Source organism: Phalacrocorax aristotelis, chromosome 2 (genome assembly GCF_949628215.1).
Source record: "Phalacrocorax aristotelis chromosome 2, bGulAri2.1, whole genome shotgun sequence".
Lineage (NCBI taxonomy): Eukaryota > Metazoa > Chordata > Aves > Suliformes > Phalacrocoracidae > Phalacrocorax > Phalacrocorax aristotelis.
In genome coordinates this window covers 70,046,306-70,062,066 of record NC_134277.1, presented here as the reverse complement: position 1 = coordinate 70,062,066, position 15,761 = coordinate 70,046,306, and the positions used below count along the sequence as shown (strand labels likewise).

The 15,761-nt window shown below is 45.5% G+C and overlaps 1 protein-coding gene across 1 annotated transcript in view; it reads right to left on the bottom strand.

Annotated features, from left to right (window-relative positions):
* GMPR (guanosine monophosphate reductase) overlaps window positions 1-12,130 on the bottom strand; it is a 48,087-nt gene extending 35,957 nt beyond the window's left edge. The window contains exons 1-4 of the mRNA XM_075083984.1: window positions 11,597-12,130; window positions 6,533-6,652; window positions 5,775-5,858; window positions 4,402-4,575 (exon numbers count right to left, since the gene is read on the bottom strand). Of these exons, the coding sequence (XP_074940085.1) occupies window positions 4,402-4,575; window positions 5,775-5,858; window positions 6,533-6,652; window positions 11,597-11,683 (465 nt within the window). The 5' untranslated portion in view covers window positions 11,684-12,130. The remainder of the gene's footprint in view (window positions 1-4,401; window positions 4,576-5,774; window positions 5,859-6,532; window positions 6,653-11,596) is intronic.
* Between the last annotated feature and the right edge of the window lie 3,631 nt (window positions 12,131-15,761).

The window sequence follows — 15,761 nt, the reverse complement described above, 5'->3', positions numbered from 1 at the left end:
TTAACTAAGACTATAAAGCAAGTAAAGTAATTGCAACTTGTACAAAAAAGCCTCTACAGACAATACATTTTGTAGTGTATTTGGGCAAGTAGTCAGGGAACATAGTAATTGGTGAAATTGTTGGATTAGAGAAAACCATGCTCATCTTATTGACGAGCCTGTGTACCAATGCATTTCTAACCTGCTGCAGAACTGACTTTCTTGAAAGAGAGATAGCCCAGTAATTACCTTACAGCTTATCTAACTTTGCTACCCCTGGCAGTAAAATAACAGCATCAGTAACAACTGAAAGGCACATAGACTACCGTGCTTTCAGTGTGGTCAGTTATTAGGGGCTACAACAAATTACCCCAGCTGTGGACCTTACACACTCAGGGCGACATTCAGCTGTACCATCACTCAGTCTGAGGTTTCACATGAGCGTCACCCTAGCTCATTCCAGCAGTATCCATGATGACTGAACTGCGGGTCAGTCCTGAGGGAAATCCTGGCCTCAGAAAAGTCAAAGGGAGTTTCACTACTGACTTTAATGGGATCAAGATTTCACCTAACAGGATTATAAAGGCTACAGCTTCTCTGACAGAGATACAAAATTAGTGAACACAGCAGGGCAGTGCCTCTGAATTTCAGTCAGGCATTTGATACTGTGCCTCATAAAAGCCTGCTATAAATATCAACTCACACTGACTAAGACAGGAACACTGCTGCACTGATTGAAAGCTGCTGGCAAATGGCAATGGATCAAGCTGGGGAGAAGTGTCTGTGGCAACAGTTCTCAAACTTTCTTCTTGTATCCTAGAGGAAAGCACAGTCTGTGCCTCCATACTATCAGGAACACTGCCAAAGGACACTTCCCACCCACCAAAGCAAGGGGTGCTTTACCATAAGATGGAGAGATGATGCCCTTTATGAGGCTGACCCATACCAGGTGGGTGTTTGCACTCAGTATTGTGACTGACCCATGACAACCTCAGCAGCATTGGTGTCTCCTGCCCGGGGATTATAGCCGGCCCCTGCTCCGAGACCCCAGCCCTGGTGGACACGCCATGACTGGACTGACTCTGCTGCATGTTCCAGAGATAAACTGGGAGCAGTCTGCATGGCTTTCTCTGACTGAATTCTGCCTCCATAAAGACCCTGAGAAGTTCTGCTAGTAACTCCAAGGGGAGCAACAGTTTCTGGCCTGTGCTGCTTGACCTCTGCTCCTGCTTTGTGATTCCATTTGCCTCCCTCTCTGGCCCACATCTTGTGGGTGCTACTGCATCTGCAAGTATGCTCCTGCCCCAACCTTTCTCTTCCTGTCACAGCCTCTGCTCCCCTCCCCCTAGGATTTCTTCTGTATAATGAACAGAGAATGCTACGAAAAGAAAAATTCCATCTAAAAACTTGGCAAAGCTTGCTGGCAAAGATATCTCAGCTTGCTAAACAGACTTCCAGTGAAATGGAAGAACCCTAACAGCTACAATTACACTAATATATAAGGCCTACGTTTACTGTAATATAAAGATTCTGACTCTCCATCATGAACATCAACTGAAGTTTTGCTTTAATTTCAGTGAGTAGGCACAACCCAAGCACATGATGCTGTGTGTGGACCCCACCACTGGACCATTACTCTTGATTCTGGGGGGCAGGGCTGCATTTGTGAGACACTCAGGAGACGTGAATACTGCTTCTTCCTCCATCCTCAATCTAATGAGTGATTTAAGGCAAGTCATGTTGTACCTTTGTACCCCTGTTTGTCTGCCTTATCCTTTGTGTTCCATGGAGAAATTGATCTTCTTTGTAAATTAATATAAAAGGCAGGAATGAAAAGAGCTTGTGTCACAGCCAGGCAGAAGAAAACAGGGTAATGTGATTATAAAAGCCAGTATTTAAAACAGCAAAAACATATATTTGAAAGGTCATTACACAAGAGACATCTTCCATCTGCACTGGAGTATCAGCTTCAGAGAGTACTACCTTAACCACAGTTGCTTTGCACATCACCTTTCAACCTCAGACCTGAACCCATGACATGGCCCCTGGGAACATACATTCCCTGAGACCCAGGGTTGGGTTACTGTTATGTACTGCACTGCAGCTGACTGTGGAATGAATGGTCATGCTGAGGAAAGCAAACAAGACAGCCTGCAAGGTCCTGGAGATCACTTTCAGCTATGAGAAAGCGTCTTTATTTTTATGCCTTCTATTTAACTGCTAACCCTTTTGTTTGAAAGCCACAACAGCAGAGAGCATGCTGCAGGCATAGCACAGAGACATCAAAGCAGACAGAACAGGTAGCAGCAGGACATGTCTTCCGGAGTATCATAAAAAGGAGCCTTGACGGGCTCCTGCATTTCAGCCAGGAATAGCTTCAAAAGGCCATTTTGGCACAGAGTGTAAAGTAAACTCATTTGGAAGTGGGGTAGAGGTGTGTGTCCCTGGTTGAATCAGAGACTTTCAGGGACTGCACAGACTCTGGAGGCTTTAGAAAACAGAAGGTTTTTGAACACCCCAAGTTTGTTAGCACGCTTTTAGGAAAGGAGATTATCCATGTGCAGCAGATTAAAAACATGAGCCATACTAAACCGTGTACACACGACAGAGCTACAATCAGAGCAGGTAACTGAACAGGTCAGGACTGTGTATGCACTCAAGCAGGTGGTGCTGTGAGGACAATGAGACCTGAAATAACAATAACCTTAGTCACAGAAGCAGAGAAACTAAGCAGGTGGCTTAACAGACGTGGGAGGTGGATGAGACTGGCTTAAGGACCTTGAACTAAACTCTGGGCTTGATACCTGACTTTGACATTGACCTCCTGTGCCTTCTGGGCAATTAATCTTGGTTGAGTTCCCTCCTCAGTCAGCAAAGTCAGTAGTCTGTGGGGAGTTGGAGGAGGGGATGACACACAATTTTCTTTCCACTCCTGATAGGGAAGACTTTTTTTTTTTTTAAACTATGTGGTTTAAGCTTCCTCCCACAATTCTTTGAGCCAAAAACACTGGAGTAATCGCATCACTAGGGACAATACTTCAGATCCAAAAGCAAGGAAACAGCTTCTTCCCTCACTGCAGTGAACACGCAGCAGGAAGCTCAAAAAGCCCACATCTATCATTTCATACTTCCAAAAGCTCTCCCCAAAGCCATGGGAAATATGGCCACACCAAAAAGGTTCCCATGTCTGCTGGTAGCTGTTGAAAGATGCCTATTCATTAGCCTACGGTAACCCAGCACACCACAGGCATTCCAGCTTACTTCCATTTTCCAATGCCCCCATCATTCAGAAGCAAGAAAAACTGCCTTCCTCCAACACGGGAGGAAGAAATGTAGTCTCCCCTGAGCTCTTGAAAGCACAGTTCCCTACTGAACCAAGTCATAGTGCACATTTATGAGCATTTTTAGTTCACATTTACTTTACACGTGTGAAGCTTTTGTCCAGCATGAAAAAGTGAGAAAGTGTTGCCTAAGCACATGATTTTTTGCTGCACTGGCTTGAAGAAAGGCTGGTAGCCTCATTAAGAATCTGCTGCTTGTTTAAGAATTTCTGCTATTCTCATGGAAACAAATTCAGACCCATTTCTTCAAGGGCCCTGGGAAACAACCAGGAGCAGTAGCACTCTGCTGCAAGGAGTCCCATATCGATGCAAACACCCTACTCTTAATGCAAAAGGGCTGGAGAAAGCATGACATTAGTGCTCTGAGAAGGAATAGTAACATCACAGAAGGCACATGAAAAGCCCCCTGATGACCCCGTTCACAATGGCACAACACCCCTATAACTCTTTTCATTGGCAAGGATTAGTCTACATTCAGCTGTCTTCACAGTGATCTAATAGACAAAACCAGCCAGTGGCCTCAACTGGCCAGAAACATTGGCACATTCCCACAGCAACCCTCAGCTTGGAATCACAAAAAAACCCCTACACATTTGATGATTAAAGGTCACAACTGGTGTGGGAAGGAGGATGTGAGCAGGAAAAACATTGGATCCACCCAGCCTGCCATGCCAACATCAAACTGCTGTATCAGAGCATACATTGAACAATCCCACAGAAATTATCAGCAATAGAAGACTGACAACACCAACATGTTATTAAACAGTTGTCATTTGGCTCCGAGTAAACATCTTGCTGAATTGAAAGGGTAAATGAATAGAGTTGCCCTCTATAGTCTCAGACGGGTATCTGTCCACATACATTTGTCTAGAAGACAAGAGGTTTGAGTCAGACTCCTTTTTTTTTTTTTCCTTTCTTTTTTTCTCTCTTTTTCTCTTTCTCTCTTTCTTTCCCTGTTTTAAATGAGGACTCAGAAATTGATGGAGCTACCACAGAGCTTCTGATGCCTACCAACCAAGCTCTGGGCCCTGTTCGTGAACAGAACTCCCACACACCCCCTCCACCCTTTCTACACACTTACCATAATGGTGTGATGTGGGAACAGGGCACGGACCGACTTCACAAACTCCACAAAGTGCTCTGAATAGCCATTTGCCACATCCAGGCAGATGTATCTGATAGGTGGAATGGCCTCTAGAATACTTGTTAACTTGTCCAAATCAGCTTTTCCACTACCTGAGCTTGCTGCTACATGCTAGAAAGACAGGGAGAACAAAAGGGAGTAGTAGTTTGTAAAAACTGGGATAAACACACACTTCATATGTCTCTTTCTGCATAGTCTTGGGAGGACTTGTGCTGGAAACTAGTAAAAATCATACTACATAATATGAAATTAATACCTTATTGGGAATATCAATGTATCATTTCTGATCTGTTTAAAGGCTCTAAAATAAATCAAAATTAGCATTTTATCAGCTCTTCATTCACAAGTGGATTCTCATATGCAAATATGGTCACCTGAGATGGATGAAGGTTCAGCCACACCCAAATTAACACAAACACAGAAGAAGCCCTAATTTGGTATATTTCCAGGAAGGTCGAGTGGCAAGATTTGGGGCACTGTCAGAGAGAGGAATCTGGGTCTTTGAGTTCACCAAACACTCCCTTGATCTACAGAATCACAAAGTAGTTGAGTTTGGAAAGGACCTCTGGAGACTGTGTAGTCCAAGCCCCTTGCTCAAGCAGGGTCAGCCACCGTTGAAAACAAGCAGATTGCTTCCTCCTTTGTCTTCCTATGAGTTCTTTCCAATACAAAAATAGTTTCCACAGCTGTTGGCCCCCAAAACCTCTGCAGAGATCCAAGGTCACAGAGCAAGTCAGTATTTAATCACTAGGATATCCACAAATGAGCTACATGCCAAAGTGTTCAGACACAGGATGTTCCTGGGACCACTTTCTACCCTACAGTGGCATATAAGCAACCCTCATGAACCTATGTGATAGACTGGCTTTCAGACAATCCTGTATTCAGTAGTCTTTATAATACAATTCTAAAATGTGCCACAGGTAAAGATACAATACAGCTGAGCGGTATTCCTTTCTATGAGGGCTTCTCCCTCATCAGCACTACCACAGCTCCCAACAGCAACAGAAGCATGGCAGTTAGACCTATTCCCAAGTATTTCCTCCTCCTTTGTTCAGGATACTTCTCTGTTTCCATTCCAGGCATATATAAACTTTGGTTTTTTGCATCTTAATATAAGCACTTTCATAATGGACTCACATAGCTGCTCTTTTTAAACCAGGACAAGCCACTTGCCTTGATGCATTTAAAAACAGCAAATATCTTCATTCCCCAAAACCTCACTTGACAACAGTTTCCCAAGAGACTCCAGTGTATGTGAGTTCTGAACAAAGCAATAAACCATAATAATTTACAGTATGAAAATGTACCTCAAGGCATTCTGGGTGATTGGCAGCAAACAGTTTCCATTCTTCTAGAGAATAATGCTTGTGAATTGCAGTGAACATTGTATGCTAGCAAAAATAAGAAAACTGATATTAATGTCTGAGTTAGTCATCTTTCTCTCAGCTGCAGAATAACAAGATATCAGAAATTCCCATGTTAAGTATAGGCTCATCCTGCTTGAAAGAAACAGTAACAGACCAGGCAACTCGAAGTGGCTCTTCAAAGGTAACTTAGCATGCTTAGCCGACCTTTCAGCATCAGGTTTCTGATGCATTTCATGAAGTTATGGTCAATATTTGTAATGTGCTTTAAGCACTGCAAGAAATTAAGGTGAACCTTGAGGCCAGATGCTAATTAACTAGTGACTCCTGACTGCCTCAGCTTTATCCAGTAACCTACACTTTCAAAATCGTTGTCAGGTAATAATTTTTTTCTGAAGGAAAAACAATATAGACCTCAAAAACTAAGCTCCAGAAGCTCCACCTGAAGCTGAGCTATAGCCAGGATGGAAGCTTCCCAGTAAGCATCTCCACTGAAACTATCTTATATCTGGAGCCCTGTCTCTGGTAACTGTATTGCTATAAAAGCACAGCTGTTTTGCAGTGAAACCACACCTCCTTGTTCTGGATTTTTTAACTCGTGCGCCCCTGTTCTCCAACAAACATAGCTAAAAATTAACAAAGGCTGCTCCCTGTCACCCAGTGGCTTCCCAATTGTTGCAGAAATAAGAATCAAGACTTACTTTTGCCATAACCACAGCCATTTCAAATGTCCCCACAGTGTCCATGTTTGCCACTATAATGGGAATTCCTGTGTAAGTCTGTTTGGAGTTGCGGAAGGTGAAGGTGCACATGAGGTCGACCTGGAATGAATAGGCACACATTCTTTTAAGTAATTATTTACAACCTAAGAAGAGTTTTGCCACTGACTTCAGACACAGCTTGTTTGGACTCCGCTTCTGAATCTTCCTCACATTTCCAATTCCTCCACCTTTCATTCCACTATTACCTCACTTAATTTATTTATTTTGTTACAACTTCTGCCTTCCAAATAAGAAAGAAAATACAAAAGTAAAATGATGTTTTCTGAGTTCTTGCTGAAGAAAATGAGAATCAAAACTTGGAAAAAAAAAAAAGTCAGAAGGGATTGGAAAGGAAAGGGCGGACAATAAGGACTGTGGATTATTTTATACAGAAGTAACCTCGGCTGTTTGTTTGGCTGCCTGAGAAACCCAAGTTGAAGTCCTAACTCCACAGAAGCCAGAACTGAAACTCCCTCTGTCCCCAGGGCATAGAGGGCTTCGTCCCAGTCCTTAATGTAAATGACAATATAATAAAGCAAGCTCTTACTTTTGGCTATGGTTACCAGCACTCTTGGCATATAATATTAACAATCATACCCTGGCTTATTAAACCATGAAGCTGCTAGTTAATTTCTTACAACTGCGCCAGCCCTCACCTTCAAAGTTATTTCTTCTTTAGCATCATCAAATGATCATGGTAACATCAGGCATTTTGTTCCTTACATTTGCAAGAGGTAATATCAAATTTAGATCAGTTCCTGCTGGTCTACTTAGCATCTTGCAAATGAGGAAGAGAAAAACCCTCTAAGAAATGCACAGCTGTAAGATATTAGGTTAGTTTCTTTAGTAACAGTGAAAATGAAGGCTCTTTCATAGTTTTCATTACTCCTCACTTCAGCTTCAGTCCAGGAACATTCAGAGACCTGAATTGAACTGAAATCCATCACCAGAAAGGAAGCAATACAAAGAACACAGCACTTTGATTATCTATTTGTAACATATTTTGAGCACTGCACACATTGCAGGCTACATTCTGACTGATTAATACAGTGGGGGGTTTATTTCTGATTTGTATAAGAGAAAGAACTTGGTGCCTCAGAGATACACTCTCGTTTTGTGTAAGTTCATAAGGGAAGGGTCACTATGGTGAACAAGTTAAGATACATCTTAATGGAGATGCACCCTTCTTCCCATTTACTATCAGAAAGGCCCAATTCTCCACCTATCACTGATGACATAACATTCTTATGGGAATTTCAGCTGCAGCTAACATGAGAAAAGAGCATGAAGAAGATAAGTCTGAAATAAGTATGAAAACGTAATGTATTTTACTCCCTTTTAATGCAATTTATTAACTAGAACCAAGGAAAAAAAACAGAGTATTGCACAACCAGTTCTACACGACAACAGTACCAGAACAACTGCCCTACAGTTTTACAGAGGAAAACCATCTCTTTCAAATGAACTTAAGAAAGAAGCAGAGAGGAAGAGTATGTTTAAGAAAAGACTGAGGCAAGATGCAAAGCTATGCACAGAACATGAGGCCATTACTCTTTCAGTGATTCTCACCTCCACTTACTGTAACTTCTCATACATGACCTCCTTTAGCCAGCCAGCCAGATGGATCTCATGCAATTACCCACACAACTGATAATACAGTAATGGCAGGCATTTATGAGGGATCATTGTGGGGCTGCCCCTAATGAGGCTTTTGTTCTATAAGAACAGGAGAAATGGCACACTGCGTTGAAGATGTTTATGTGGTGCCCTAGTTCTCCAAACAGCCACTACCAGGTGCCTGGGAAGGGAACATAAGAATGAGGCAAGTTCTGAAAGACTCTTTCCCTAGCCTACCTTTCCAGGTCCCAAGAAGCTGATGTTTAGAGACCTTCGAAGACAAAGGTCTCCTCCAATCCACCGTGCTAAATAGCCACTCATAGACAAAGAACTTGCCTTGTAGGTTTTTTTTATCCTTCACACCTTTAGCCTCTCCAACATCCCATAGCAATAAATACCAAAGATTAATTATATGCTGCATAAAAACTACATTTGCCTGATAATTACATTCAGTGCTTCCTACTTCTTGTTTTGAGAGAGACAATCAACAGCCACTTCTCAGTTTCACCTCTTCCATTCCACTCCTCACTTCATAGACTTCTAGCATATCCTCCACAGATGCTGCTCTCCATACTGAATAGTCCTAGTATGTTTAGTTTTTCCTCATGTGGAAACCAGTCAATCCTGGCTGCCATTCTCTGTACCTATTTTAGCACATTATGCTGTTCTTGTGAAGGGATCACCAGAACTGTGTTCTCAAGATGAACGTACCAAGGAGCATCACAAAGCTAATTTTTCCCTTAGTTCCTCTAGTAGCATTTTTTACCATCTCTTTATAGAATCATAGAATCATTAAGGTTGGAAAAGACCACTAAGATCATCAAGTCCGTCAACCCAACACCCCCATGCCTCCAAAACCATGTCCCGAAGTGCCATGTCTACAGATTTTTGAACACCTGCAGGGATGGTGACTCTACCACCTCTCTGGGCAGCCTGTTATCTCTTTCCTGAGTGGTAACAGCTAATTTACAGCTCATTGTTCTATGCATTATGGGAAAATAACTTCTGACTCTAGAAGCCACTCACCATCACTCAACAACAGTAAAAGTTGCTTTAGAAAGAAAACCATGAAATGTGTTTTATAACTTCTACCTAGACCTTTGACACACAAAAGTACTAGGTCATTGGCTATTCTGTTAAAGCCCCTGGACTTACTTGAATTTACAAATTTAAATTAATGACTAAACTTCCTGCAGGATACTTGTCTGGTGAAATTAAAATGGACAGCTTGCAGAGGCAAGTCCAGCAAAGACAAGAATAGCAGACTACATGAGTACGAAGACCCCACAGACAGATAATGCTGCTCTCGCTCCAATCATTGCTTTAGCCAACCTTGACACTTGAATTCAAGGCTCAGATTTAATGGTATCTTTTCAAAAAGAGAAAGCAATCATGGAAAATGAAGACAGTGCAAGGAATCAAAACCAAATACCAACATAGCAGACCTACAAGAAGAGCTAAAAACACCCCAAACTGCCTCTCTAAGAAGCTGACTTAATCCTAGATACTGCATAAAAAGCTATCCTTGGGCAAAATGAGGCATTCACACCAGAGAAGCAGACACTTGCTGATATAAGCTTCAAAGCAGCAGCTTGCTGGATAACAGGCACTGTAGTATGCTGCCTCTGTTCCTCTGCCAGAACTATTTATTTATATTCTTGTTTTGAAGCAGACTGGGGCTGTCTATTTCAGATCTGGCTCTCACAGACACTGTTTATTCCTGTTGCTACAGCCTCAGTGATGGTGTCCAATTTCTTAACCTTCGTCGGTTTTCACTGACCTCCTCATGACATGCACTTTTTCTCATGTGAAATGTTTTTAACAGTCCATCATAGCCACCCGTTACAACCCTGGCATATCAGCTCGAGTTCCTCCTATCGTTTTCCCTTCCCAGCAGCCCTTCTTTCCACAGCCTGCATGCAGCTAAATATACAAGACACTGCACTTGAAGGAGCCATGTGTCACTTGATGGAGCACAGCTCCACCTGTTTGCCAGGCCAGCACAGTGAATTTTAAAGAGGGCCATAGCTCTCCAAGCAAACGGCTGTAAAGGCCCGACAGGCCTTAGGAGCAGTAATTGCACACAACGAGGAGTTACTCAGCCAGGACACAGTTCTTTGTAAATTAAAAACGACTAGCCTGAGATTACCTTTCTATTGAGGGGATCTCTCCAATCTTACACCTTCATAACAGCAAAAAAACTTTGCTTAGTTGCTGCCCTTAAAATCCCTGGCCATAGGCCCGTAATAAACATGTCCATCCTGCTTCTCTTTCCACTCTTGTCTTTCTACCTCACTTGATTTGTCTCAGTCTCTCTCTTACAACCCCTGGAGAAAAGCTTAATCCTCTTTCCATCCCCCAACACGACGTAATTCCTTCATTAGTCAAACTAAATCCTTTGTTAACCTTGGGGTTACACGAGGTAAACAAGAAGGCACCTTCAATCCCGAGGCAGCCATCTTTTTTTTGCAGAGGCAATCCTCATGGGATTTCCTGGGGGGGTCTTTCCTGATCCCTGCTGAGAAGAAAGAAAAAAAAAAACTACAGCAATGTCCTGGCTTTTGGGGGCCCTGGGCCAGCAGGGACCACAGCAGGGAGTCCTGGGCAGCCTCTGAGGTGGGATGGCTGGGCTCTGCTGGCATAGGTCACGCAGCAGCAGCAGGGGTTAACATGAGGGTGAAAGGCACCCCACCGCCCCAGGTTTCCACCTGACGGGATCCCAGCCCCGGGGCAGGATACTTGAGCATTCCCCAGCATCTTCGCTTGTTGCTTTTTATTACTGCTATTTTTTTTAAAAGGCGCATGTTAGTTACTCAGTAGCAGCACTGCACGCAAGTCCTGGGGATGAGGGTGAAGCTGCCAGCCGGCCCGCCCGAGCTGCGGGGCTCGTAACCGGACACCCCCTTCCCGGGACACGGGCTGGCAGAGCTGTCGGTTCACCGCTGCCCCTTCAGCAGGCAGCCCCCACAGAAACCGGAGGTCACCCCCCGCTCAGGGCCGCAGAAATCCGCAGAAGCACCTGTTCGGAGCAAACTATTCGCCACCCCCCACCCTCCCAGCTTTTTATATTTGCTGAGGAGCGGGGGAGGACAGCGCGGCACCGGCTTGTAGCGCCCGCCTGCTTTCTGCTCCGCCAGGGCCGAGGCTCGCCTCGCCTCGGGGCGGGGGGGACACGCTGCGGTATCCTTAACCCCGACCCCCCCCCCCCCCCCCCCCCCCGGAGCAGCAACATCATTCCCCCCCCCGCCCCAGGCAAAGGGCGTTTCGGTCGGGGAGGGCACTGCTACGTTAGAGTGGGGAATAAAAGTAAATAGGGAAGGGAAGGAGGATTAAGGAAGTTAGGCGTTGAGAATAGAGAAAAAGCATGCTGGGTTTGAATGCCCCCACCTCTGATCTGCTTTTGAGGCTGCTTCTTTTAGGTCTGAGCAAGACATCTTTAAAGTCCAGTTTGAGGTCTGCGTCTACCCGGGGCATCTTGCTGGGGTGGCGGGGGCCGGGGCCCTCCTGGCGGCGGCGGCAGTGACGGCCCCCCTGCGCTCGCTGCGCTCCGCTACACCGCGCCGCCTGCAGAGCCCAGCCGGCCAAAGCCGGCGGGTCGCGCACGGAGCGTATTTATAGGGCGCGGGGAGAGCGGCGCGGCGGCCCGGGCACCATCACTTTATTAGGAGAGGGTTGTTTTTAGCTGAGTAGCCGGATGCTCCCCTGTCCCTTTCTCCCGCTGTAACCACCCCGGCTTCTCCGCCGGGCTGGGCACGCCGTGTGTGGCGGCGCGGCCGGGAAGGGAGATGGGGACGCGGCTCCCGCCCGGGCAAGGAGAAGTGCGGGCAGGGCCGGCGGCCTTAAGGACAAACCAAGGGCAGAGGAAATGGCGCCTCTGAGCGATGGAGTGGGGCGGCGCCGCTGTCGCCGCCGCTGCTGGGTGTGGGAGCGCGGCGCTGCCGGGCCGCCGCTGAGGGACTGAGCTTACATTTTGCCCGCCCCGGGGCGGCGGTTGCGGACCGACGGTTGCGGATCAACCACCGCCCCGGGGCGGGGGTGGCCCTGAGGAGGCGGCCACACGGAGTGGGGCTGGCGGCGCGCCGCACGGTTTTTCGGGTGGCTGCGGCACGGCTTAAAACTTTGTGCCTCCAACCTTATAAAGGGCCAGCCTTTGGTCTCGCTGGGATCTGGTGGAAACCCGGCTTTCCGGGGTGCTCCGCTCTGAACCCAAACCTGGCCCCCTCCCTCCCTTGTCATCCTCTGGTAAAACTGAGCGTTGCCCGGCTCCTTGGATCCTTCGAGCTGGTTCCCCATCTGACTGTACAGCAAAGGGCTGGAGCTTTTTTGTTCGTTTTTTAACGTTTTTGGCGTTAGAAACGTTGAGAAATGTGCAGCTGGTTGGTCATAGGAGAGCAGTCACAGCACCAGCCACCTGGAGCTGCCTCTGCACAATAATTTCCTATTTTAGTACATGTAGAGAAGCAACGGGGGTGGGGGGGGTGGGATGTGTGTGTTTGCCCTCCGTAGCATAGAGGAGCCTGATTTGTGACTATATGATCAGTTTCAATGGCTAGCTGCTGTTCAACACGCAGTTGCAAAACCCCTGTAGCAACAGAATTACACGTGCTGGGTCCATCTACATCCATTGGAACAGGGATCAATACAAGGTTACCAGATATCATATGAGATGACTCTCACAGGAGCTTTGAGCCTTAAAGTCTAATTAATTATGAAGTCAGCGGGTTGTAAGGTTTGGACTTCTTTGGAAGATGCATGAGCTAAGCCTTGTCAGTGACCGGCAACTGAAGCTCGGGAGGGTTGTGGCTGGCTTCCCTTCCTCAGACACATCACAGGATAATGTAGTGCTCTCTTCTTTATCTGAGTGTTGCACACATCTGGTCAACACCCTGCCTCCAGCAGAGGTCTTTTACACCTCTTTGCCCAAGCGTCCCAGATAAATCAATATGACCAAGCATGAGGCCTGGGCTTTATGCAGCAGGCAGGTCATTTGAGTGTTTGCAGTTTTGAATGTCCAGATTGAAAGGCACTGAATCTGGTTTCTGGAGAGCCTTGAGGCTTCAGAACTCCAGATAATGTTCCAGGAGAGCCTTGCCACTGTGGGTGTTTCCCATAGAAATATTCAGGTGAAACAGGACCTTTATAATTAGTCTCATCTGCATATAAGAGGCCATTCACTTGGTTTCTCCACTGGATTCAACAATAGAACTACTAAAATGTGTCCTTCAGACAGATAGTCACATCTCCCACCATTTACTGTTCAGTAACAAATTAGTGTTTTGTTCAGGAGCAGAGAGTATTGATGACAATAGGTTTTGTGAAAGTGGCATGCCTGTAGCAGAGCATTGAAAATGGAGAAAAAACAAATGCCTTCTGTCTGTGCCTGGCACCATGTCTTCTCTTTGCCCTCATGGCAGCATGTGATGCTGAGAAGAAAGAAAGAAGCTACTGCGCTGCACTGTGAATGCAAAAAGTCAGCACTGTCACGGGGAGTAGGAGATGGAGGCTAGCAATGATTCTTGTAAGCGCCAGAAAATCATGCCTGATGCTGTTTTCATTTTCCATATTTTAATTTTAGTTTCTACTCACAGGACTCACCATGCTATTTTTTCTGTAGATTACAGTATCTGCTAATAGCTGATATTCTTCCCATGTACATGTACCAACAGACTAGTTGGGTGTCTCAGATCAGCTCTGGTCATCTTGAAAATTTACAAAATCTTCCAGTTTCTCACTTCACGATATACTTTCTGTAATTAAAATTACGGTTTCTTGCTGAACCACCTCTGTCTTTTTCAGTGTCCTTTCTGAAGTGTGGACACCAGAAAGGCCATGATCAGTAATCACATTAATATCACAGCCAGAAATGAAATTCACCTTGTTATGTATCTTTGCTATTCCTCTTTACACCTGCAGTGATCCCATGCTACCTCTTTGTGCTATGGAAGAAAGAGCTGTTCAGCCAGGCTGTATGCAGTTTTGGTATCTATCCTGTAAGTGCAAATGAGCTATTACTTATTTCAGAAATTAGCATACGTAAATTATTCCAGCTACTTTCTTTCAGAGCTGTTCTTTTCTTTACTTAGTTGTTTTCTATTTATACTTAAAAGCAGATGGAACAATGCACTCAGAAGAGAATTTATCAGCCACTGTAGCTGAAAAGTCCAATGCCAGCTTCATGGGTTTTCTGACAGTTTCCTGAGCTTGGTGTTTTTGAGAAGAGGGAGAAGTGGTCATAGTAATGCAAAGAATTATAACCATATCTCAAGAAGTATCCATTTGATTTCAGCCTATGATTACATAAAAGTTATTGTTGTCCTTGTGATTTTCATCCTTGTAATTGTAAATACTGTTGTATTTAATAACAGAAATTAATTCACAAATGGCATGTGGTGACAAAGGACATGGAAGAGCCAGGGGTACTCATTGGAGTCTTCACCTTGGTCTTCCCTGGTAAGATTTACCTCAGGAATCCCAGGCCTCTGAGACCCATGGGAAAGTCAGGAGCAGTAAAGACTTACCCTCAGAAGAGCAGGAGGGGCGGGGAGAGGGGAAGGCTTCCTGGGGACTAGAAAAAGCAAGTCAGTCCTGCCTTTGAGAAGAGCAAGAAGGAGGAAGGATCTGGGGAACTACAGGCTAGTCAGCCTCACTTTGATGCCTGGGAAGGTGACAGAACAAACAATCCTGGAAACCATTTTCAAATGCATGAAGGGCAAGAAGGTGACTGGAAGCAGCTGGCATTAAGTTACAAAGACAAAATCATGCTCAGCTAACCTGATTACCTTCTACGATGAAATGACTAGTTTGGTGGATGAGGGGAGAGCAATGGATGTTGTTTATTTTGACTTTGGCAAGGCTTTTGACAGACTCCCATAGTATCTTCATAGACGAACTGAAGTGCAGACTAGCTAAAAGGACAGTGAAGTGGCTTGAAAACTGACTGAACTCCTGGGCTTAAAGTGTTGTGATCAGTGACATGAAGTCCAGCTGGTGTCTGCCATTTTTGGTGTTCCAGGTTAATTGTATATGGCTGGAGAGGTGGGCCTGTGAGAACCTCATGAGGTTCAACAAGGCTAAGTACAAGGTCCTGCACCTGGGTTGGAGCAACCCCTGATATCAATACAGGCTGGGGGATGAAGGGGTTGTAAGCAGCTCTGTGGAGAAGGACTTGGGGGTACTGGTGGATGAAAAGCTGGGCATGAGCCGGCAATGTGCGCTTGCAGCCCAGAAGGCCAACCGTATCCTGGGCTGCGTGAAAAGCAGCGTGGCCAGCAGGTTGAGGGAGGTGATTCTGCCCCTCTGCTCCGCTCTGGTGAGACCCCACCTGCAGTGCTGCGTCCAGCTCTGGAGCCCTCGGCACAGGAATGACATGGACCTGCTGGAGTGGGTCCAGAGGAGGGCCACAAAAATGATCCAAGGGCTGGAGCACCGCTCCTATGAGGACAGGCTGAGAGAGTTGGGGTTGTTGAACCTGGAGAAGAGAAGGCTGCAGGAAGACCTTATTGCAGCCTTTCAGTACTTAAAGGGGACTTAGAAGAAAGATGGGGACAAACTT